The sequence below is a fragment of the Girardinichthys multiradiatus genome, chromosome 5 (assembly GCF_021462225.1).
Source record: "Girardinichthys multiradiatus isolate DD_20200921_A chromosome 5, DD_fGirMul_XY1, whole genome shotgun sequence".
In the NCBI taxonomy this organism is placed as follows: Eukaryota; Metazoa; Chordata; class Actinopteri; order Cyprinodontiformes; family Goodeidae; genus Girardinichthys; species Girardinichthys multiradiatus.
Genome location: NC_061798.1, coordinates 14,355,021 through 14,380,594, shown reverse-complemented (window position 1 = coordinate 14,380,594; position 25,574 = coordinate 14,355,021). Strand labels below are relative to the sequence as shown.

Genomic DNA, 25,574 nt, shown 5'->3' with positions numbered 1-25,574 from the left:
AAAACAAATACGTTTGAGACACTCTGAGTCAATACTTTGTAGAACCACCTTTTGCCACAATAACAGCTGCAAATGGTGTATGTCTCTTCCAGGTTTGCAGATCCATAGATGAATATTTTCCCAATTTTTCTTCTCAAAATAGCTTAAACTCAGTGAAATTGGGTAGAAAATGTCTATAAATATCAATTTTTGCATCTTACCTCAGATTCTCAATTAGATTTCAGTCTGGAGTTTGACTTGACCATTGTAAGAAATGAACATGTTTTAATCTAAACCATCCCACTGTGGGGCTGTACATTTAGGGTCGTCGTGGTGGAAGGTCTGCCCAAGTCTTAAGGAAAAGCATTCCTACAGCATTATGCTGTCACTGAAATATTTTGTGAAGGGGAGTAGGGTGTTTAGGTAATGCGCACTGTTATTTTTCCACCAGGCCAAAAAGTTACATTTTGACCTAATCCGAGCGGAGCGCCATCTTCCATATGTTTTCATGTGTCCCCAACATTGCTTGTTGCAACTACAACTTATTTCAGATGTTAAGGAATGATGGAGCCACTTCAGCTCTGCTGAATGCTAAGTAGGAAGCAATGAGCTTCTCAATGCATGAGAGAGATGAGGCCACGCCCCTGTGAAAGTTCACAAGTCAAACTGTGTACATCCGAGGTCATCACACATATAGACAAACACAACACCGGCAGTCAGATAAAAATAGGCAGAACTATGTTGGTGCAGAAAACAAAAAACAAAAGATAGTAAAGCAGCACAAGCCAAGGTTTTCCTTCTCTTACCTGGAAATCAACCTCTTCAGGTTGAGAGTCAGCAAACTTGTAGTATTCAGATTGTTGGTTTGAGTCACTGTCACTCCCAATACTCTTTAAAGTTTTATCTAATCCACAGGCTTTACATGATGAGGAATTACCCATTGTTACGATTAAATTGCTCACCTATACACACTACCTTTGGTAGAATCTTTTTCATACTGCTTCCGGGCAAGAATCCGTCGAAAACAACTTATATATTTCTTGCTTTGAACTTTCAAAAACAGTCAAATAATTATTTCTTCTCAGTAATGACTTCATTTAATCTTTTTAATATTACAAAAATCATATTTCATAGCTTGGCTCTGTCTTAGTCTGTGTCCTGCCTGGTCTTCCTCTACGTCTGTCCCTTTGCAGGTTACCAACTGCACACATAAACATTTAACTGTCACAGTCTCTCCTGCGTCTGCTATTTTTATCATTTCAGATCATCAATTCTACCGCGTCCCCAGCCCCTTGGTGTTTGCGATTGGGGTCAAGGGGTTTGGGGAGTGGCATAGCAGCTGGTGTTTAAATGTGAAACATGGACTGCAGGGCCTATGGTGTTCCTTACATACACCATGAACTATGCAGGAGAGACATGAATTTGTCACCCAAAGAGAGCTATTTCAATTTAATTTTGATAATTTAGCCTAAATTGACATTATAAGTTCACACAAATCTAGTATTCTGTTTTCTAGAGGCTAATCGCATGTCTCATTCATGTGATTCCCAGACTATCTACACAATTTACAATCATGCTGATTGACAACTAGCTCTAATCTAGAAGAATGGTTATGATTGACCTGTTCAAGTAACATCTTTCATTAGCTAAGGGAAGGAAAAGTTTTTAGACTTCGGTATGAGTAGACAGGATAACTGTCCGTAGACTTGATGATAGATAGTAAATATGTCCACACTGCTGAAAATGGTGAAGAACTCAACAGGTTACATTATCCCCTTTCACATTATAGTTCCACAATAAAGACACAACTACGGATCTGCCAACATTATGGACCCTATGAGCATTTAGATCCTGCTGCTGCAATTGTGGAATCACAGGGGCATGGTTAACAACGCGCAGTCCTTCACCTGCGGCGAATTTACCCAGGGCTGAGCTCTGTGTCACTATCCTCATGCATACTGTCCAAACACATTTTCTGCTTTAAATTCAAGCAAATGCTAAGCATTCAGGCTGCATAATATAATAAAAGTATTGAATTGTGATGGTCATGCTAAAAATTGCAAGGGGCAATGTTGATTATGAATAATCAACATCTACTTGCTCATTACACAAGTCCCCACCATTCTCTGCAAGCTTAAATATCTCAGATATACAGTAGTTGTTGGTATTAAGGGTAGCACTAACAATTGGGTGAAGTATAGTATAATCTCACACCAAATATGCATCAAAGCATTGCTTTTCGATTGCGATATTAATCAAAGATGCAGTAAGGATGATTATGATTTGATAATTTTCTCCATCAGATTCTGCTTATCAGCATGTCTCAGATTTGATGGACGCTAGAGGATGATACAATGTCTCAACTGCGTGCACACCCGCATACTGTGCTGCTGCTGCTCTCTTTGCGCTGTACCGAATCACACTTATTCCGCAATCCAATATTACCCTCTACAGTTCAGTACAAAGTCATTACGAGCGCTGCAAATGGCTTGCGGCTACACTTTGGACACCCCTTGTTTTGCGATTATAATTATGTGTATCATATTACACAGAAAAATTATTATCACGTATCTTTTAAATAAGAGAAATTCAATGATATTATAGTTCTTCAATTTAAATCTTTCTGTTAATATTATAATACCATGAATCTGTGGTATTTTTACTAAAGGTTATAATACCATTGAAATCCTAACTAGAGTGCTCTATTGCATGAACAGGAATTTAGGCAAATTGTCAAAGGGCTACAGCTCACCTACTGTGTGTACTGCCCTGTAGAACAAGGGCAAGTGGAATGTTTAGCCAGTCTAAACTCGCACACGACAACAATAAAAGACTTTAAACAGCAAAGACTTTACCTGACGCTTTGCCTTTTCCCGCTTCCTTCTCCGCCTCTCCCTGGCTTTCTGTAGAGCTCTATATTCTGGATGTTGCTCAAGCTCACGAGCCTTCTTCAGATGGGCAGCAGCATGTGCCATGACTTCACCCCTACGACCTCTTTGGTCCCAAATAAAAAGGGTTTTGCTACGAGAAACTTTGTTTTGATAAGGTTTCTCTTTATTAACTTTCAGACATTATTAAAATTCCTAAATAACTACAGTGAACCTACAGTTAAATAGTGCTTTACTCCATAAAAGCGTAACTCTGGTTGGACAAAAACATTCTATGTAATTCTAGATTGAACGATCGCAAAAAATATTTAAGCTGCTCCTTCTTAGTTCTCTTTCCAGAATGAGACTGTTGCTCAAGAAACTTTGAAATCTTCAGCTAGTGGTCCAGGAGTTCGGATCAGAACAAGTTCAATAAAACATACCAAATTAAAATGATCTGTTCAGAAAAGCACAGGCATGAGATTGAGAACTGAAAAGGTCTGGTAAATGATGCGAATAAAAGACCCACCGACACACTGAAAAGATACCACAACACACGCAGGGAAATGATCCTGACCAGATGTGCATAAAACTCTCAGCCTGTGTGAACAGCTGTAGCTTTAAATCCACTGTTGTGTGTTTGTTTGGTTTGTGTGTGTATGTGTGTGTGAGTGTCAAGCATGAACATTTGAGCATTTAATGAGAATGTTAGTGAATATGTGACCTACAGTCAATGGAGATGTGCATGCAAACAGGCAGCTCACCGCTGCAGTTCCAGCTGTGATAATGTCCTGTATCCAGAGGAAAGGAAGGACACATGAGGAGGATAAGTGAGATGACTGCTGGCAGGGTAAAGCAGGACTTTCACGTGTAGCACTGGCATCATTACTAACATACATATCTCACCCCTTTGTCATTCCCACCATAACAGCTGAAGAATTTCTCATTTCAGTGTTATACTATAATGAGGAAACATTTGATTTAGTTTGAGCAGAAAATTCAGAGAGAGCATTGTTGTTAAAAAACAAACTGAAAGAGGAAGAACAGAAAGAATTTTCTTTACTGATGTGGCTGCAGAAACAGGACACAGTATTACAGTTGAGCTCTTGGCAGTCCTTTATTTAAACCACTCTGCATGTTTAGTGGTACCAGGTAACAAAACATAATATTGCAGTTCATGCATGCGTGTGGACCAACAGTGGTCCTCTGCAAAGTTCTTCTTCTATCAATGCAGCTGATGGTAGCAGTTTGAACTTACAGCACAAGGGACAGGGACACCTTCTAACATCTCTGTTTCTGTTCACACATTGTGCTTGATTTTTTGCACACTCGGGCATCAACAGCATCAGCAACATTTCTTCCTGCTAGCAACCATGACCATTGAGACAAACCTGCTGCATCATACCTGCAGTTTAGTACAACTGGTTGCAATGTTGTATGCTAGTGCACTGATAAAAGAGTTACACTGCAGCCATGCAGACTTTTTGAGAATGCACGTGTTTCCTGTGGCGCTCTCTGCTGGTGAGAGGGGCTAATGCAACATGCACATTTGAAATTTAATCCAACAGCCAGAAGCAAAAACAAGAAATATAGTACAGTAAAAGCTTGTTTTATACTGACTTAAAAAATATTATTTCTTCTTGCTATGCACTTAAAAGTCGAAAGAAAAAGTGCTTTAACACTATAACAGTGTTGTTGATTAAACATAGGCCTACTGTTTCTAAAGCCTGTGACAACTTTATTTACTCACAGCCTAAAGATGCAACAATTAATCCAATCTAACGTTTTGAATGGTTTCTGAAGCATAGTGATAATAGTTCTGCCATCAAAAATACAGATCTGGTAAATAAAACTTTGGACAATTTAGTCCAAAACCTACAATTTAGACATGCTTACACTTGCAATTAAGAATCATACATTAATAACTTTTATTTTTACTGATTTTGTTTTGTAAGTGCCACCTTTGAAATTGTAGCACATTTTGATTGCAATATAACTCTGCTTCAGTCTCAAAAAAAGTAGATGGAGAGAATCTGATACCAGGAATTTTCAAGTGTTGCCACAGATGCCCAGGTTGATTTAGATCTAGACTTTGACTGGACCATTTTAACACATATGCTTTATTCTAAACCATGCCTTTGCAATCTTAAAGGCCTTAATCCCCCACCTCTTCTAATCATTTGTGTATTATGACTAAATAAAAATTTTGACAATAGTTGAATAGTTAGGGCACTGGTTTTGAAGAAAATTGATTAATCACATGACATGGAAAAATAAATAGCTAAACATTTATCCAAGGTTTCCAACAGGGAGGAGCATAGCGGAAGGAAGACAGACCAGTTTCTGCTAAAACATTAGCAATGAGGTGAACTACAGCAAGGAATGTTTTGAAGACAGATAATTTTTTGCTCTGAAAGGATCCCTGTTTGAGCCGCTCAGTGTAACTTTTCAGGTAATGAAGGAGGCAGGTTGACCTGGAGTAAACTGCTGTTCTGGACTTCTCCAGAATGGAGTCAGTCACTGGCTGTGCGCATAGTTGCGCATTAGCGGTGCCGTGAGTGAGCAAATAACAATTTTTTTGTCTTCTCCTTTTAACTCATTGTCAGGTTAGGTGGAGCGGGAGGTGATTATATGGAACACAATTGAAAAAATCTGATTGTTTTTAAATAAAAATGTGCAGTCCAATTCCATTTTGTGGCTGCATCTTTTTAATACTTTGAAATTTCTTCTATCAAGAAGTCCAGGGCTATTCAGAAAACATCCGGGTCTTCCACCCCAGAAGCCTAGGTCTATCTATGTGCCTGGGTTACAATAAACTTTAAACAGAACTTTGTAATGGCTTTATTCTTTCCACTTTCCATAAAGGTCAAATTGGTTGAGTGCCGATAGATTCATCCACCTGAGTTGCAGATCTCTGCAGCTCCTCCAGAGTTACCATGGGTCTCTCAGTATAGGTGGACAGCTACCTTAGCATTTTGCTATAGTTTTTCCAGTTACAGATAATGGACTGAATGCTATGAGATGTTTAAAGGCTAGGATTTTGTTCTATAACCTAAATCTGCTTCAGGCTTTTCCACAACGTTCTCCCTTACTTAGTTGTAACATAAAAGGATGTGAAAATGTTCGACCTGTGCAAATACTTCTGCGTTCTTTCTGTACTTAATATTGTGTCAATATGTATTAATCTTGTCTAAGGATAATTAGTGAGGCAAATCAGCACCAAAACAAAGTGCTTTATATCCTGATCACAATCTATTAATCAGAACCTTATTTGATTCAATGGCTTTTCTGACATTTGCTTGATATTCAAGGTAAAGCCTTGCTTGGGTCAATAACTGCGTGTGTTTTTGCTCATTTAAGATTCATATTACACTGACAGGAGATTCTAAAGGAAAGCTGAGATGAGCTTCTGTTTCTCTTGGTTTAGGGAAGCAAGTTAATGCTCTGCTGTCCAATTTATAGATCCAGAGGCTTTTATGTGGTCCATTAGGCTCGATTGATAAACAGAGATGAGAAACGCAAGGACCAGCACGTTCAACAAAGCTTGTACTTTTACCATTGTTTCAGACTGTAAATCTGTGCAGCCAAGAGTGCATCCAAGGACTTTATCACACCCACAGATACAGGTTATTTACCAAAAAAAGGGTAGTAAACTAAAACGTTCTTCGTATATAGATTATATATTTTAAATATTAAGTTACTGGTTCAAAGTTGTAGCTGTTGTCTGTTAACATTATTTCCAAAACATATAGAGCTTTGTTTGGATCAGTTAAATAACTCTGCAGATTTTTTGATTGTACATAATCAAGCATCTTGCCCTTGTTAATTTATATGTCTCAATTACAAGAACTAATTAACAAAGCATAACCTGAAAGTTCTCCCAAAGATGGTTTTTTGTAAAATAAAGCAAAATCTGCCTTAATTGAGCCAGAAAATAAAAGAAAAAAACAGTTTTATTCCTTCTGTGTGCTCCTATGAGATCTTGTTTGTCTTTCCAAGAGTTGTACATGTTTTGGAAGCAGCTGTGTATTTGTCTGGCTGCTAATGGAGCTGCAGTGCTGACAAGAGGTTTCCCTTGCGAATAACGTTGAGCCATATGTAATGCACTGAACATTTAATGGACGGATGATCTTTCTTTCTGAAACTAGTCATTTGAAATCCTTGGAGCCTATTTTGCTTGACTATAATTTTTAGCTATGTGTAAACTGCTCCTTCCTGAGAAATATTGTTTTTTTATTTGTAAGTGTATTTAATTTAAACTGATGCATCAACCCTGCTGGTACCTACATCGGTAAATTATGAAAAACAGACTGTACACTTTTTTCTTCGAGTAAATGACATAACTTTGCCTTCTTGGTGACATCACAAAAGTCGATCTGAAAGTGAATAGATGCCACACCCTTATTGCATTATGTGGATGCTGGGACTGGGGGTTGCTGTCCCTAGGACGACTGAGCATTTGGGTGGTGCCCTGGAGTGGCGGTGGGTCTGTCGTTGAAGTATCGGAGGTGGGGTGGGGTTGCTGTGGCTGCCAGGACTGATGTGGGGTTGGGCCTTAGACTGCTGTGCCCTCTTGTCTGACTGGCTGCCTCTCCTGGCTGATGTGGCTGGGTATGGGGGTGGGTTCTTCCAGAAGCTAATTTGTGAGGTCAGGCACTACTGTTGGACAAAAACAGTCTCAGCACTAATTCATCCCAAATGTGTTCTGTCGGGTTGAGATCTGCACTCATTGCAGGCCACTCAAGTTCTGATGTGACCTTGCTTTCTGCACTGGTGCACAATTATGTTGGAACAGGAAGGGGCCAAACTGTGAGTAATAGCAGTATCAAGGCTTAGGCTTTGTAACCCTTTCCAGACAGATGTACTGTTTTTCATCTTTTCTTGAGTTTATTTAGATCAGGCTGTGACGTGAGATCTTTTAGCCTACTTCATGTTGTCAGACAGGTTTCATTCAAGCAATGTTCTGTTTCTGCAGGTCTGGCAGAAATCATACTTGAGTCAAAGTTAATTTCTGGTTTGGAAAGTTTTTCTTTTACAACTGCTTTTTGCAATAACTTTTTATTATCTTTATTATATAAACAGTTCTTTGATGATCTGAAACATAAGTATAATAAAAATAATAAAATCAAAAGAAATCTGTTCAGGTGTATTATTTATGTCACTGTAATTGATACCCTAATTAGAGCATTACGTCATGTTCTCTCTTTTTTTGTTTTGTTTATTTCATAAAAAATAAATGCTGAATAAATTAGAGGAAGTGATGTATTTAGTTCAAAATGTTTAGGAAGTGAAATATAAACATGAAATAGTTCTGTTTTTACCTTTTTGAATTGACCTTACAACCAATTTCTTTTTAGGGTTAAAGGAAGGCAGAGATCCCACGTCATGTGAATGTAATATACAAAAATAATCACCGCAGTTTTCTTTTCTTTAGGAAGTGATAATAAATTGTTCAGCAGCTCTTACCTCAGCACATGAGGTTATAATGTTGTGGGCTGCAGAAATCTTTCAACAGCTCTGCTCAAAGAGAGAAAAAAAAACACTAAGGTGAAAATGTTTGCATGTATTCACATATTTTACCCTATTTTCGACATTAAGGCCTCATTGAGTTTAATAAATTGGGTTGCTTCCAAATTAAATAGCTGTTGGAAGGTTTAAATGAACCGAATACTCATTGAGAGAGTAATGGCTGGCTCATGTCAAGTCATCTTCTGGCCATTTTACTGCTTTAGAAAGGTCAGAGCCATAAAGTGGATTGCACGTCTCTCTCACTTCTTCTCTTTTCTGGTTCCTCACTAAACTAAATCATACAAACTCAAATTCAATAGCAAGTGCACAAATCAACAATCAAAAATCCAGACCATGCCACACCCAAACAAAGCTGGTAAGGACACTGAGACACAGGATAGCTGGGGAGGGGTTTATAATCTTGGTGCTGTAACATAATATGCCCAGAGAGAGAAAGTGGACTGAAGGAGGAGAAGTTCAAGAAGACACTGCACCCAGTTGCATCTGAAGAAGTGCAATGTCTAAAAGTCACACACCCAGACGAAAATATCTGACTCAGTCAAAGAACAGGTACAAAACAAGCTCCATTTGTTGTTCACTGCAGCAACCATATTAAGAAACCAGATGATAGACAGATACATGAAAGTTTAGCTACATTAACTAATTGCAAGGAATAGACATGCAGATAAATGCAAGCATGATGATGATCTCAAAAAGCAAATGCTTAAGGCCATGAATTCATGAATTATTTCCCGCTCACACTTATTTATGGCGTTCCCTATTTTTTACTCTTTGAAGTGCAGCATGTCTCCTGGGAACATATGATGTCAGCTTGCCATTCCTGGTAATTGGATGGAGAGGCCTTCGATTCACTGGTTTAATGAAAAAGATCCACACTCAAGGAAGCCTGGCACTGCAGTAAGACTCAATATGCCAGAAACTAGCGCAAGAATAATGTAAAGAAACAGGTCATATAGAAAACAATTGACTTCATTCTGGAAGTCCTTGGTCAAGTTATGACATGACAGTTGCTTTATAGCTACTAATCAAAATTTTCTGTAAAATCCAGAAACTTACTAGATATAGTTTGTCACCTACAGAACCACATGCATGGTGAGTTTCACCTATTTTGGCTATTTGGTTTTCAGTAGTTATTTAGTAAAGGCAAAATTGACCCTGAAACAACCCAAAATAAGCTTTCAAACACATGCCTCTAATGACATCACATAAGGCATAAAGTAACTGATCAGGGTTGCTTTGAGCATATCTATTTGTATTGTTTGGCATTTCTCATTGAATGACTTGAATATGCACAGAAACCAATCAGATGGAACAATTTCAAACAGCAATATGACCAGATTCATTCCAGTTAAAGCTCTGTAGACAATGATAGTCACAGTTTAGGTGGGGACGAGGGTGGGGGTGTAATTCTTTTAAAATCCTGCAGTAAAGATTCCTTCTTCATAACCAAGTTGTGTTTTTGATGTCAGTGAATACATACTGCACAACACAAATAACTGTTTAACATAAAATAAAATGAATATCAGAGAAAAGGTTACTGATGAAAATATGTGGCAAAATTATTTTTAAACCTTTATTTTCAACACAGCAAAACTAATCTTGTTTTCTGGCAGCATGTATTCCAATCTTGTGGCTCCTTTTCCCCAGCGCTACATCACAAAGGTTATTGAAGCAGACATTGATTTCACTCTGAGTCGAAAGTATTATGAAGAACAAAGCGTGTGACCTGAAATTTGCACAGTAAAACCGGGACTGCTGAATGATGCTGTCAATTTGAAAAAGACAAGAAAATAAATAAAACAAGGAGATGCCCTGCATATAACTGTCTTCGAAAGAGAAAGGGATTTGGCATTCTCTTTTACAATTAGCAGATGCTATTTCCTGTTATATTACTGACCTTGTTCTGAAATCAAAATGATTATATATAACAAGAGTATGGGGATAAGAATAATCTAGAGCGGGTACACTGCACAGCCAAACTCCAACAGCCAGGTTCTCAGTTATGTAATGATCTAAAAAAAACAAGCTGATGTTCTGCTGCCATATGTTCATTTGCATTTATGCTCCAGACTCTCAAAACCCAACAAAGTTATTTTCTTTAAAAGAGAAACACTTCACTTTCACATATCAAAGCTGATGCCAAAGGACAGAAGCAGACAAGAAAATATGGGAAGGCGCTGATGAGAGATATTTACATGAAGGTTTTTGAGCACAGCTTCTGAGAAATGCATTGATCACCAGCCACACCCAGTTCTCTCTCTCCCCCTTCTGTTTCTCCCTAACTGGAAGCAGCATCATAAGGGCATGATGAATAATTAACCTCTGAATGCCTCTCACTGCCCCCATCCAACAACAGCTGTCCTCTGTGGGACCAAAGACACATAAAGCTAATTTCATAAAGCTAGCAAGCTAACTATCCAGCTTCAAGCTAGTTGCTCCCCTATTTTTGACCCAAGAAATTGGATCACCCTTTGTATTCTGATAAAAATTGCAAGTTTCTGTTAATTCATTTAGTTTTTTTTAAATTAATAAATAAAAAATAGATTAGTTCACCTCAGTTTGATTTATTCTATAATACACCAAGTGCTACTTATTGAAAAGTGTCTTCATCTCAGTGTGATCTGCTCAGTCAGACAGACATGTGGGTAAAGAGTAAATGAATCTGTGTCTCATTCAGCTTTTTAAGTGTTATAGCTTAGCTTCATCTCTCTTATTCACCAGGATTTGAGAAAAATACAGCAGAAAAATCTGCAAGGGCCTGAATAGTAATGAATGGACCTACCATTGCAGCTAAATGCAATCACACACAGACAAGTCAAGTCAAGTTTATTTATATAGCGCTTTTCAGCAACAAGGCACTCAAGGCGCTGTACATAAGGAAAAACATTACAATGATACAGAAAATCAAACAGAAGTAATTAAGAAAGAAAAAAAGAGAATAGAATGATGGATAAGAAAATGAAAGGAAAATTGGACTGAAAACCTAACTAATAATGTTTAGATAACACATTCAAAGGCCACTCTAAACAAATAAGTTTTTAATCTTGATTTAAAGCAATTTAGGGTTTCGGCGCAGGTGCCATGCAGTCTGTCTGCAATAAAGCTCCCATTGATAGAAACAGCTTCACAGTGCTGTTTTCTAGCTTAACCTAAGTGTAATCTCTTTAATATGGCTTATTAAATCAGCATATATACTGCATGAGACTGCATAAAATGGAAAACTCAGCAAAACGTATATCTTTATGTAACTAGCTAGCTTAAGTAGCTAGTTACAAAATAGCCATATGAAATTAGCTAGCTGCTTGATCTCATATCACCTGAGCATTAAAGGACTCTAAATTGGTTTCTCTCTTTCAAACAAGGCTTTTTGACCAACATTGGAAAAATCATAAACAAAGCAGTGTCATACATATTTATGACCCCCTTTTAAAGAAAGATGTATAACATCATTAAAATAAATACAAATAGAATGAAAATAATTGAAAAACAAGAGAAAAACAGGAAATAAATAAATAAATACATATTTTAGTAGCATACGCTCAGACTGTCACAATTATTGACAACTTGAACAATCACTTTAAAACAAATTTAACTGTATTTTTCAAAAATATACTTAACTTTCCTAAATAATCAGCATTTACAGGAACCTCTAATTAACTCCTGTTTTCCTGATGTACAAATATGACATGAAACAGAGACCCTTCTAGTCACTGGTCACCACGATGGACCAGGATCTATATTTATCTAGCCACCACGCACAGTAAGGATGGTGAAGGAGGTAAATTATCTCTAAAGTTTTTCTTTGATTTGAGATGTGAGATAATCATACTCTAATAAAGAATGAATTGGTTTTAATTTTTTACACATCTTTACCTTGGTTGCCAATTAATGTTTTCGGCACTGCCTGACTCAGATGCTCTGTCATTCTTTAAAGTGATTTTAAAAGTAGGACAGCCCCGCTAGTTAAGAGGCACCATAGTGATCAAAAGGTCAAAAGGAAGAGTCGGGATGCTGTCTGTTTCCAAACATAGATCTGCTTATGCACCATATGATGATATGGAATTGGGACACGAATGGCAATGCTTTTTTACCGCCGCATCACCATTACATATGGAATGTAAACACACATGAAACTCACAAAAACATCATGTGACTGTTGCATGTAGATTGGCATGCTGTTCAGAGCCAAATATGGTAATTTATCAAATGTGTTAACAATAACTGAAGAAACATGATAAGAGCAACAGATTTTGGTAAATTAATAATGACACACCAGCACCTTTCTCACTTCCGCCTCTACAATTCCTTCTTAACACAAATAGCAAATCAACCAATCATATAGCAACAACTGCATTTAGGCAGGTTTAGATATGGTGAAGGCGACTTGATGAGGCTCCAACTGCTTTAGAATGGGGTAGAAGAAGGATTTAGGCAGCTTTGAACGTGGCATGGTTGTTACTGTCCTACGGGCTGGTCCGAGTATTTCAGACACTGATCTACTGGGATTTTCATGCACAACCATCTCTCAGGTTTACAGAGATTGGTCTGAAAAAAAGAAAGTTGTGTCAATGAAAAAGGCCTTGTTTATGTCAGAGATCAGATATGAGCAGGCTGTCTCAAGATAATAGTAGGCAACGATAGCTGAAATATCCACTTGTTAAAACAAAAGTATGCGGAATACTATCTCTGAATACTCAACAAGCTAAACCTTGAGCAGATGAGCAGAAGACCACACCAATTAGTCTGTGGTGATATACCTGATGATGCCTTTTGCTTAATGTTGCATAAAAAAACAGTAAGGTAGTGATAAGGAGGTAGGTCATTCATAAACTACATGCTACATGTTTGCAATGAACCCAACATAGAAAGACAATACTGTACAGTTAAGTATTTGCTTATTTAGTAATTGCAAAACTTACCAACATTATTGGATATCACATGTTTTCAAACTATCAAACAACCCTCAGTCCATACCTTTGTGACCACATTGTACCCAGCAGGACAATGTACCATTTCACAAAACTCAAATCATCTCAGACTGGTTTCTTGAACATGGCAATGACTTCACTGTGCACCAGTGGCCTCCATAGTCCCCAGATCTCAATCCAACAAAACGCCTTTGGGATCTGTTGAATATTCACATAACGGATGTGACCAAAATCGGATGTAAAAGCTCAGACTAGTCAATCTCTGGGAGGTTTGCTTTGAAGAAATTTACACAACTAATTAAAAAAATACTGGGTGGACACATTTGTTAAGAGTTCAGAGGTCTGTAATATTAAAACCAGAAAATGGACACATAGCTCATGTCTACACTGAGACTAAGCAGCACCATAGCAAGATTTTGCAGGAAGCAATTATGATGCGTTTGGTAAACATCTGCAGATGTAGTGGGGGGTTGATTGTGGTTCTTCTGCAGGTGTCTACGTATGCATTAATTCCCAGGGAAGTGCTCTAAAAGCTGCATTAATCTGATGTGTAATATAATGCATGACACTGCAGCATGGATGAAGATGTGCTCTGGCTAATTACACCTAAAGATGCACCCTACAGTCCAACATTTCTGTAAAGCATAATGCACAGAAAGACAGCTGCAGTCCGATGCGGGGGTGTATTGATGTAGTTGTCCATAAGTAATGTAATGAAGGCCATGGCTCCATTAGTACTCCCTTCCTGCACAGCCCCATGCTACCACTCCCAGTGGAAAAAGACGGGCAGACAGATAGGCAGGCAAATACAGAATTTACAGAAAGAGGCAGAAAAAAAGGAGAGATGAAAATGTCAAAGGTTGCAGGAGTAAGCTGACCCGCTGGTGCGCGTGGACCTCTATGTTGGGGAGGATATGGTGCAGGGAAACCGGAGATGCGTAGGAATGACGGACGGGATGACAAGAAGAAATCCGGGGCTAAGTGTCATGTGTTTGAGCAGTGAGAGAAAATCTGTAGCTCTGGTGGGGAAAAGATGAATGGTACAATGGCCAGAAATAGTGGGGGGAATGTAGTGTAAGATGAGCTGCAACCGCGCGGGTAGTTAGTTCTGAATGAGCATGTTGTCACATTCACACATTCAGAGGAACTGATGAATCATAACACATTTGTTTAGACAGAACAGACCAGATAAAACCTTTTGCACCAGAACAGAGAAACTAAAGAAAACACAATGACACAGGACCAGAGAGGTGGAAACACTTGGATAATAGGCTATTTTTCTACAGGAATACCACACTGGAGACAGGCAGTATTTTTAGACCTGCATGCAAGATCCTCCTATCACGTGTCCCTTTGTCATTTTCTCTTTTTGTCTCACCTATATTAGAACTGTTATAGCTGCAGCTGACATCCTGTCAATATTATGCTTTAATGAACTCTCATTTTTAATATCCTTTCCCTTTTTCTGAAGTGCAAAAACACATCTACCGTAATCATGTCTCACCTAATTCATTCAAAAGCAGGAGCTTTCCATCTAAAGAAACATTTAGGAAGTACAGGTCCTTCTCAAAAAATTAGCATATTGTGATAAAGTTCATTATTTTCCATAATGTCATGATGAAAATTTAACATTCATATATTTTAGATTCATTGCACACTAACTGAAATATTTCAGGTCTTTTATTGTCTTAATACGGATGATTTTGGCATACAGCTCAAGAAAACCCAAAATTCCTATCTCACAAAATTAGCATATTTCATCCGACCAATAAAAAAAAAGTGTTTTTAATACAAAAAACGTCAGCCTTCAAATAATCATGTACAGTTATGTACTCAATACTTGGTCGGGAGTCATTTTGCAGAAATGACTGCTTCAATGCGGCGTGGCATGGAGGCAATCAGCCTGTGGCATTGAGGTTTTATGGAGGCCCAGGATGCTTCGATAGCGGCCTTTAGCTCATCCAGAGTGTTGGGTCTTGAGTCTCTCAACGTTCTCTTCACAATATCCCACAGATTCTCTATGGGGTTCAGGTCAGGAGAGTTGGCAGGCCAATTGAGCACAGTGATACCATGGTCAGTAAACCATTTACCAGTCGTTTTGGCACTGTGAGCAGGTGCCAGGTCATGCTGAAAAATGAAATCTTCATCTCCATAAAGCTTTTCAGCAGATGGAAGCATGAAGTGCTCCAAAATCTCCTGATAGCTAGCTGCATTGACCCTGCCCTTGATAAAACACAGTGGACCAACACCAGCAGCTGACACGGCACCCCAGACCATCACTGACTGTGGGTACTTGACACTGGACTTCTGGCATTTCCTTCTCCCCAGTCTTCCTCCAGACTCTGGCACCTAGATTTCCGAATGACATGCAGAATTTGCTTTCATCCGAAAAACGTACTTTGGACCACTGAGCAACAGTCCAGTGCTGCTTCTCTGTAGCCCCGGTCTGGGGAATGCGGCACCTATAGCCCATTTCCTGCACACGCCTGTGCACGGTGGCTCTGGATGTTTCTACTCCAGACTCAGTCCACTGCTTCCGCAGGTCCCCCAAGGTCTGGAATCGGCCCTTCTCCACAATCTTCCTCAGGGTCCGGTCACCTCTTCTCGTTGTGCAGCGTTTTCTGCCACACTTTTTCCTTCCCACAGACTTCCCACTGAGGTGCCTTGATACAGCACTCTGGGAACAGCCTATTCGTTCAGAAATGTCTTTCTGTGTCTTACCGTCTTGCTTGAGGGTGTCAATAGTGGCCTTCTGGACAGCAGTCAGGTCGGCAGTCTTACCCATGATTGGGGTTTGGAGTGATGAACCAGGCTGGGAGTTTTAAAGGCCTTAGGAATCTTTTGCAGGTGTTTAGAGTTAACTCGTTGATTCAGATGATTAGGTTCATAGCTCGTTTAGAGACCCTTTTAATGATATGCTAATTTTGTGAGATAAGAATTTTGGGTTTTCATGAGCTGTATGCCAAAATCATCCGTATTAAGACAATAAAAGACCTGAAATATTTCAGTTAGTGTGCAATGAATCTAAAATATATGAATGTTAAATTTTCATCATGACATTATGGAAAATAATGAACTTTATCACAATATGCTAATTTTTTTAGAAGGACCTGTATGTGTAATCTTATCAAGCTGTGTAAAGGTGAATTTATAGAGACATTACTGGGCAAGTTTTCAAAAGAAAATGTGAAAAATGTTTCAAGCAAGGTCACTGACTTCTGCTGAGAGCATTTTTTCAAAGTCAAGAAAAGATGTTTTCTTTTGCAAAGAATTTTTATTAAATACTGCAATTTGTGAATTACAATATTCAAATCCAGCTGGCTAAAATGTGCATCTCTTTATGCTGAAGTGAATAAACTGTTCACAATAAACCACAGAAAAGATGGTTGTTTGAACCTCCTCTCAACTGCAGCTTCCCCAGGTACAGTAGTTTGCAAAAGTGTTCATACTCCTTTGAGGTTTTTCACATTCTGTCACTTTGTAACACTTGTCGACAAATCTCAAAATACTATTTTGAGATTTTGAATGATAGACCAAAACAAAAAAGTGCATAACCAAAGTGGAAGGAAACTAATGCTTTTCACTATTTTTTGCAAAAAATAATTTTTAAAATGCGGTGTGATTGTTTGATTGTGGTGTGATTGAAACAATACAAGTTTTTGCTCTAATTACATTTACTGTGGAATGCACCAGCTTTGCACATCTAAAGATGTTTTTTATATTTTGTAGCTCTGGCTGTATATTTAGGGTAATTTTCCTGCGGCAAGATAAATCTCAGCCCCAGTTTCAAATCTTTAGCACCAGCATTCCTGTCCCTGTTGAAGCAAAACCTCACCACAGCATGATGTTTTTACCACCATGCTTCACAATAGTAACGGTGTGTTCAGGGTGATGCACTCTTAGTTGTCCTCACCACAAGACATTTTGCATGTAGACCAAAATTGTGGTCTTCACTGACCAGAGCACTTTCTTTTGCATGTTCCCTGTGTCCCCTACATGACTGGTGGCAAACTGCATATGGAAAGTAGAAAAAACTAATTATTGTCCTATTGGTAGATTCTCCCAGTTGAGCTGTGAAACTCTGCAGTTTAGGTTGGTAGTTGGGTCGTGGGCTTTCCATTTCCGACTGACTTCCTTCTACTTTACAATCATAAACAATTTTCTGTTAGTCTCAGGGGGCAGCAACCTATTTTTGCCTTCGATCCAGCTAAACAAAATTTGCTTGGAGCCACAAAAGCAACATTTTCTTCAATGGGACTTTCAATTTTTATAGAAAACGACGTTAAAAAAAGCACATAATTTGTAACCTATTGACAAAATAAATACTTAATAAAAAAGAACATGCCTTACACACAAGTGTCATTCTTTGTGTTGATGTTATGTGTATATTGCATTAAAATAGTAAAAGAAAACTGCTATAGCTAGCATTTTTATATTACAATAACATTTTAAAACATTGCTAAATTCTTTAGCATTAGTTAATAAGAGCCACGGTAGAGCCTCATGTGGCTTTGGAGCTGCAGGCTACAGACATGAAACACATTGAAGTTTGTCATTGTCACATCACCAAATGTGAAAATGGGTGTGTATAGTTTTGTAAGGCACTGTAATATGCCCACACATAAAGTCCAGCTTTTTTGCTCTGATCAAACCTGGTGTCAGGTGCCATAGATGAGATTTTTGCATAAAAAAATCTAATTTCTCAAGACTTCCCCTTCCCAAATCCAATCTGCAGGCAAACACGGTAATATCAATCCAGTGCAATTCATTCAAAGGAGGGAGTCCCAAATAAAGATAAAGGCAGGAAGAACAGTTATGTGACAGGTAGCCAGAAAAACGGCATAAATTTGATCTTAACACATTCCAAAAACCTTATTTAAATATAGAAACTTAAAATGTTTGTGAATGTTTTATTGGTTTTTGCCTCCTAAGTTGTGAGAACATCTACCATGTTGTGACATACTTTGTTCCTTGCGTCACCATTTCAAACTTTAATACTATTACTATTTTAACATTTTAACTTGATATGACTTCTCTGAACTATTCAGCCTCTGGAAAAGCTTTTCTATTTTACGATAACACATGAAAAAAAGCACCTCGGGATGAAAGATTTCATATGTTGAGTTTGGGGACTACGAAAGAAATGAAAAGAACCAAATAACACACTTCCAGTGTTGGCTCCCAAGTTGCTATATAGTTCACCAAACACCTGTCTGGGTAGAGATGATTATGCTTTTTCTTTTCTGTTACAACAATCCATCAAAGTATCTGATCTTAAGAACCCCACCCTGTAATGAGAGCCAAAAGTCTGTGTGTGTGTGTAGCACTAGAGTCCATTACGGAAATCATATTAGCTTCAGAGAGTGCACTGAGGGAGGAAACAAACCTTTACCATCTCCTGACTCACATTTACCAGCCAAACACACAAGATTACACAATCATGCGTGGATGGAAACTAGGCATAGTTCAGTAGGAGGGTCTTTCTGTACCCCAACCTTGGGGAAAATGACAAGTTTTACTGTAACTGCACAAGGATTTTAGACATAAACACTCACCCACTACTTTATTATGCACGCCTGTTCAAATGCTTGATAATGCGAATAGCAACTAAGCTATCACATGGCAGCAGCTCAAGCGTCTGGATGAGGTGAAGACGACTTGCTGAAGTTCAAACTCAGCAAGTGCTCCCCAAAACTGGACAGAACTGGACAGTAGACGATACCAAAAAACAGTGAAAAACACTGACTAGTCTGAAGACTCCAGATTTCAGTTGCAACATTCAAATGTTAGGATCAGAATTGGGTGTAAACAACAAGAAAACATGGCTCCATCATGCTTTTATAAATGCTTCTGGCTGGGGGTGTTAGTGAATGGTATGGGGAATGTTTTCTTGGCAAATTCACTGTATTCTAATGGCCTCCACAGTCCCAGATCTCAATCCTACAAAGCACCTCTGGGACATGAACGGAAGATTTGCATCTTGTATGTGCAGAGAACATATCTGCAGCAACTCTGTGATTCTGTGAAGTTGATATGGACCAAAATGTCTGTGGAATGTCTCTAACATCTTAATGAATCGATGGCACAAAACATTAAGCCTGTTGTAAAGACAAACAGAAATCCAACTGAGTACTAGCAAGTTATATGTAAAAGGGTGGCAATTGAGTAAATTACAAATATAACATGATTTAAGTGCTTTTATTTAAATCAGAAACACAATAACTATTCCTACTGATGCCATTTTAATTATCATATCATTTTTTAAGGTTATATTAATGCTATCTATAACATTCATATATATTATGTTTTGATTGTAATTCATATCTAACAGTCATATTCTTCTTGCTTGGGAACAAAATAAAACTGTAGTAGCTTTTTTTTTCAGCCAGCTTTCCATCAGGAGTCCACAGCAACAGGTGAGGGTGGGGCATTGATGTAACACTTTTACACTACAAACATTAAGAGAAAACTCCAAGCACTCCAACACTTTTTCTGGCATCTCATGAACAACACGCATTAAAAGAACAGTATGAAAGAAAACGTGACAGGTTTTGAAACCGTTACTGTTTAGGACCTGTGTGTATCTTGATACCAGTAACTAGCCAATACCTAATAGAAACACCACTTTTTTAGTTATTCAAGTTATTTTTTGACTAAAATCTGTCTCTTAATATAAATCAGCATGTTGATCTATAGCTTGTTAACTTGCAGGATGGGCCTTGACGATGACCATAACACATTCAGCAACAGGAGCAGCAACTTATAGACACACACACCAGGCGTTTGTGATATGGGCGATATGGCTCATTGGCCAAGGCAGCACAGCCACTGTTGAGGACTTTTTAATATTTCTCAGTTGCATTCTGACCTACAGAACTTTTCTATTGTTTATTTACATGTCCCATTGGTGTGGAGTTGTGCCCACCAGTGTTCTGTACAATGTATGCATTGTGAGAAAATATGACTGTACACCATGGCTGGCTAATGTGATCCAATTTGCAGCTTCTGATTTGATTTCAGGAAAAGGCTATTTCACTCTTTAAAAAGAAATCGGGACATCAGATTAGCTATAGCTGAAAATGTTAAATGCTTAGACTAGACAAACCTGACCTTAAATGTTTGACTCTGCATAGACATTCTTCAAAATATTTGAGTTTTATAAAACTTTAATTCTATTTTTACAAAAACAAGCAGCATTTGTAATGCTTTTTTGGCCTTAGAACCACTTTGGATTGTTGTTCAGGCGCAGAAGATGCTCGTCCTGGCCACCAACCGAGAACTGCCATTGGGCAAAAACACACACACATAATGTATAATACAGAAACAGACTGTGCATCCTAACTAAAAGGATAAAGAGCAGCATGATGTAAACACAAATCACATTAAATGAATGCAGTCCAGTCCAGAAAACTGGATTAACTTGTAATACGTTTTGTGAAGACAGAAAGGTAAATGAACCAAATTCTTCCAGGTTACAAGCAGAAATTCTGACTGTAAGAATAACTGACAGGTGAATTGACTCAAAATCTACACTAAAGCCACAGTGTTACATTTAAACACTGTATTGATCACTGAAATCTGCCATCATGACTAAAACAATGTGTACAGATGTGGTGATGTTTATTTCCGCGATGCTACAGCCTATTTGAGTTTGTTTTTATACTACACTAAATTAGCTCAATTTAAGTCTTTTATAAAAACAACTGAGATTTCCTCCAGAAAATGTCCTTTTATTAGCAGCTAATTACATGCAACAAAGTGATCGAGTTAAAGGATGACCTGGTGTGTTCTCACACGGCAACGCCCGGGAGAGCCCAGCATAGGCGCAGAGCATCAGCAGAGATGTTTACACGCCTGACTGGGCCGTCAGTGCAGAGAGAGCAGGCTACGAACATACACCCACCTGCCGTATGCGGTTCTGGTGCAGCGGCGGTGGAGGTCCGCCCTCTGGGGACGTGTTGCTCGAGGAGGCCCGTTTGGAGTCGCGGTCGGAGCCGCAGCCGCCGCCCCCGGAGCGACTTCCTTCGGGGCTGCTTGACATTCCGTCCTGGGCTGACTGCCAGTAAAAAATATCGGTGCGGACAGCGGACTGTCTTTATGCCGGTGCAAGGTGGATCTGTGTGCGGCCCTCAGAATGCACGGAGCTCGGAAAGACACCGCATCATTCTGCGTCGTCAGTGAGTCTGTGATAACAAAATGTGATGCAAAAACAAATAAAGCGATTGCTGAAGACTGTCAGGGGGAAGAGAACGCTCTCTCAGCTCAGGGTTGCTCCCGGTGTGCAGCTGGAGCCTGCGCATGTATGAATATGGCCACGTGAACGCGCTTTCCGTCTGATGCGCTCTCCCGAAACTCTGCAGGATCCGTGCTGCCTTCCATAACAATCGGACATCGGGCTAACGCCCCTCGATTGATAAGGAACCTAGAACTTTCTTAGTTGACTTGCCGTTATTTTTTTAAACTAAACATTTTACACACATTTGAGCTTTCCATTTCATGAAAAAATATGTATAATAATAATAATAAAAAAATATATATTAATACCTGCTTAATTTCAGCTGGAGGGGGAATATTGCCCATGTTTTTGTATAGTCTATTTTTTCTACTCAGAGGTTAGTGTACCACTTTAAATACAATGAAGTTTGTAGCTGTAGCAATACAAAATGTTGAAATGTTCATGGGGTATGAATGAATACTTTTCATTGGGACTGTGATTTAAGTTGGACTTGCATTGCCTGTGTAATCTTAGTATTCTTCAGCCTCTCACTTGGCCTGGGCTTTTTCACTAAGCTACATATTTAATGGAGACTGACAAGATAAAATCAATACCAACATCTTGAAAGCATAGAAGTGACTAGCAGACATGAAGACACCTCAAAACAATTATGGCAAAACGTCACAGTTGGCAAGAGAAATCTTTAAAGAAGAATGGGGATAGTTTTTATTCTTCCGGCATTCGGTAGCTGGTATAGGACTTATGTTTGAATATAAAAACAAGGAAACAATATTAACAGAGCTGAGGAAATAATTATTGTAAATGTCTTATCCATTGTAATCTCGTTTTCAGAACGGGTCAGTTTACATTTTGTGGCAAATCTTAAAAAGCTGCTATTTGGGTGTTTTTAACCCAAATATTTTTTTCTGGGCCATCAGATTAATCCACATGTATTTAATATTTGGAGCTACAAATTTATTTTTTGATGGCAATTTGGAAACATTTTAGATAATTCCCAGTTCATCAACCCCACTTTTTACCTGAGGTAACAGCTCTACAGGTCCTTCTCAAAATATTAGCATATTGTGATAAAGTTCATTATTTTCCATAATGTCATGATGAAAATTTAACATTCATATATTTTAGATTCATTGCACACTAACTGAAATATTTCAGGTCTTTTATTGTCTTAATACGGATGATTTTGGCATACAGCTCATGAAAACCCAAAATTCCTATCTCACAAAATTAGCATATCATTAAAAGGGTCTCTAAACGAGCTATGAACCTAATCATCTGAATCAACAAGTTAACTCTAAACACCTGCAAAAGATTCCTGAGGCCTTTAAAACTCCCAGCCTGGTTCATCACTCAAAACCCCAATCATGGGTAAGACTGCCGACCTGACTGCTGTCCAGAAGGCCACTATTGACACCCTCAAGCAAGAGGGTAAGACACAGAAAGAAATTTCTGAACGAATAGGCTGTTCCCAGAGTGCTGTATCAAGGCACCTCAGTGGGAAGTCTGTGGGAAGGAAAAAGTGTGGCAGAAAACGCTGCACAACGAGAAGAGGTGACCGGACCCTGAGGAAGATTGTGGAGAAGGGCCGATTCCAGACCTTGGGGGACCTGCGGAAGCAGTGGACTGAGTCTGGAGTAGAAACATCCAGAGCCACCGTGCACAAGCGTGTGCAGGGAATGGGCTACAGGTGCCGCATTCCCCAGACCTGGGCTACAGAGAAGCAGCACTGGACTGTTGCTCAGTGGTCCAAAGTACTTTTTTCAGATGAAAGCAAATTCTGCATGTCATTCAGAAATCAAGGTGCCAGAATCTGGAGGAAGACTGGGGAGAAGGAAATGCCAAAATGCCAGAGGTCCAGTGTCAAGTACCCACAGTCAGTGATGGTCTGGGGTGCCGTGTCAGCTGCTGGTGTTGGTCCACTGTGTTTTATCAAGGGCAGGGTCAATGCAGCTAGCTATCAGGAGATTTTGGAGCACTTCATGCTTCCATCTGCTGAAAAGCTTTATGGAGATGAAGATTTCATTTTTCAGCACAACCTGGCACCTGCTCACAGTGCCAAAACCACTGGTAAATGGTTTACTGACCATGGTATCACTGTGCTCAATTAACCTGCCAACTCTCCTGACCTGAACCCCATAGAGAATCTGTGGGATATTGTGAAGAGAACGTTGAGAGACTCAAGACCCAACACTCTGGACGAGCTAAAGGCCGCTATCGAAGGATCCTGGGCCTCCATAAGACCTCAGCAGTGCCACAGGCTGATTGCCTCCATGCCACGCCGCATTGAAGCAGTCATTTCTGCAAAAGGATTCCCGACCAAGTATTGAGTGCATAACTGTACATGATTATTTGAAGGTTGACGTTTTTTGTATTAAAAACACTTTTCTTTTATTGGTCGGATGAAATATGCTAATTTTGTGAGATAGGAATTTTGGGTTTTCATGAGCTGTATGCCAAAATCATCCGTATTAAGACAATAAAAGACCTGAAATATTTCAGTTAGTGTGCAATGAATCTAAAATATATGAATGTTAAATTTTCATCATGACATCATGGAAAATAATGAACTTTATCACAATATGCTAATATTTTGAGAAGGACCTGTATATCTGGACTGCATACTGTGTGTGTAAAAGATTTGAGGTACAACTTCTAAGAAGCGCAGGTGACCTTTTCTTACCTTGGATATTCCCACTTGGAATTCCAACTTTTTAATATTCGGTTCATTTGGAACAGAACAAGAACATTTTATATAAAAGCAAAATTAAATTAATGATTCACAGGTGATTCTATGGTCAAACACTACAAAATCAGATTTTTTTTCTTCTGTTCATTAAATGCATCAAAACTGAAAACTCACAATCTTGTATGTATACAACATATTTGGGGGGGGTATGTTGTACTTTTTGACGCAAAGGTCAAACCAAGATTTTCCCTTCAATTCACAATCCCTACGATTACAAAAAAACCTGCACCTTTTCTTTTATGGTCAGTTTTTACCAAATTACTTCAGAAATAACACTTAAACCTGTCATTGCCTTAAGAAATCTATAAATCAGTGCATCTCTATACAACAGGGAAAAATTTTACTTATCAATGTAACAGTAATCATTGTTAAAGACAGCTAGTTTTATTGGCACTATGGGACACTATGTCTCAGTATGATGGGAATGTTACTCTGACACTAGAGCTGTGTCCAAATTCAGGGGCTGCATCCTACAAAGGATCCGCTCTACATAGGCTGCGTTCTTCGAAGAAAGCAGCGCCTAAATTTGGACACAGCACATGTTATGATGCTCATTTTAGATTGCACCACACACACACACTGCCCTCTGTTTCTATGACAAGGTATTGCAATGAAAGATTTTCCCAAACTACAGGGGTTGGACAATGAAACACCTGTCATTTTAGTGTGGGAGGTTTCAAAGTTACGGTGTGGAGAAGCCCCAAAGAAGCGTACCACCCAGACTGTTGGATGCCCAGAGTGAAGCATGGGTGTAGATCAGTGATGGTTTGGACTGCCATATCATGGCATTCCCTTGGCCCAATACTTGTGCTAGATGGACGCGTCACTGCCAAGGACTACCGAACCATTCTTGAGGACCATGTGCATCCAATGGTTCAAACATTGTATCCTGAAGGCGGTGCCGTGTATCAGGATGACAATGTACCAATACACACAGCAAGACTGGTGAAAGATTGGTTTGATTAACATGAAAGTGAAGTTGAACATCTCCCATGGCCTGCACAGTCACCAGATCTAAATATTATTGAGCCACTTTGGGGTGTTTTGGAGGAGCGAGTCAGGAAACGTTTTCCTCCACCAGTATCACGTAGTGACCTGGCCACTATCCTGCAAGAAGAATGGCTTAAAATACCTCTGACCACTGTGCAGAACTTGTATATGTCATTCCCAAGACGAAGTGATGCTGTATTGGCCGCAAAAGAGGCCCTACACCATACTAATAAATTATTGTGGTCTAAAACCAGATGTTTCAGTTTCATTGTCCAACCCCTGTACCTAATACAGTCTCA

At 39.0% G+C, this 25,574-nt stretch overlaps 1 protein-coding gene across 1 annotated transcript in view; it reads right to left on the bottom strand.

Annotated features, from left to right (window-relative positions):
- The window catches only part of ank2a (ankyrin 2a, neuronal), a 122,438-nt gene extending 100,647 nt beyond the window's left edge, over positions 1–21,791 (bottom strand). The window contains exon 1 of the mRNA XM_047366369.1: positions 21,207–21,791. Within this exon, the coding sequence (XP_047222325.1) occupies positions 21,207–21,344 (138 nt within the window). The 5' untranslated portion in view covers positions 21,345–21,791. The remainder of the gene's footprint in view (positions 1–21,206) is intronic.
- Between the last annotated feature and the right edge of the window lie 3,783 nt (positions 21,792–25,574).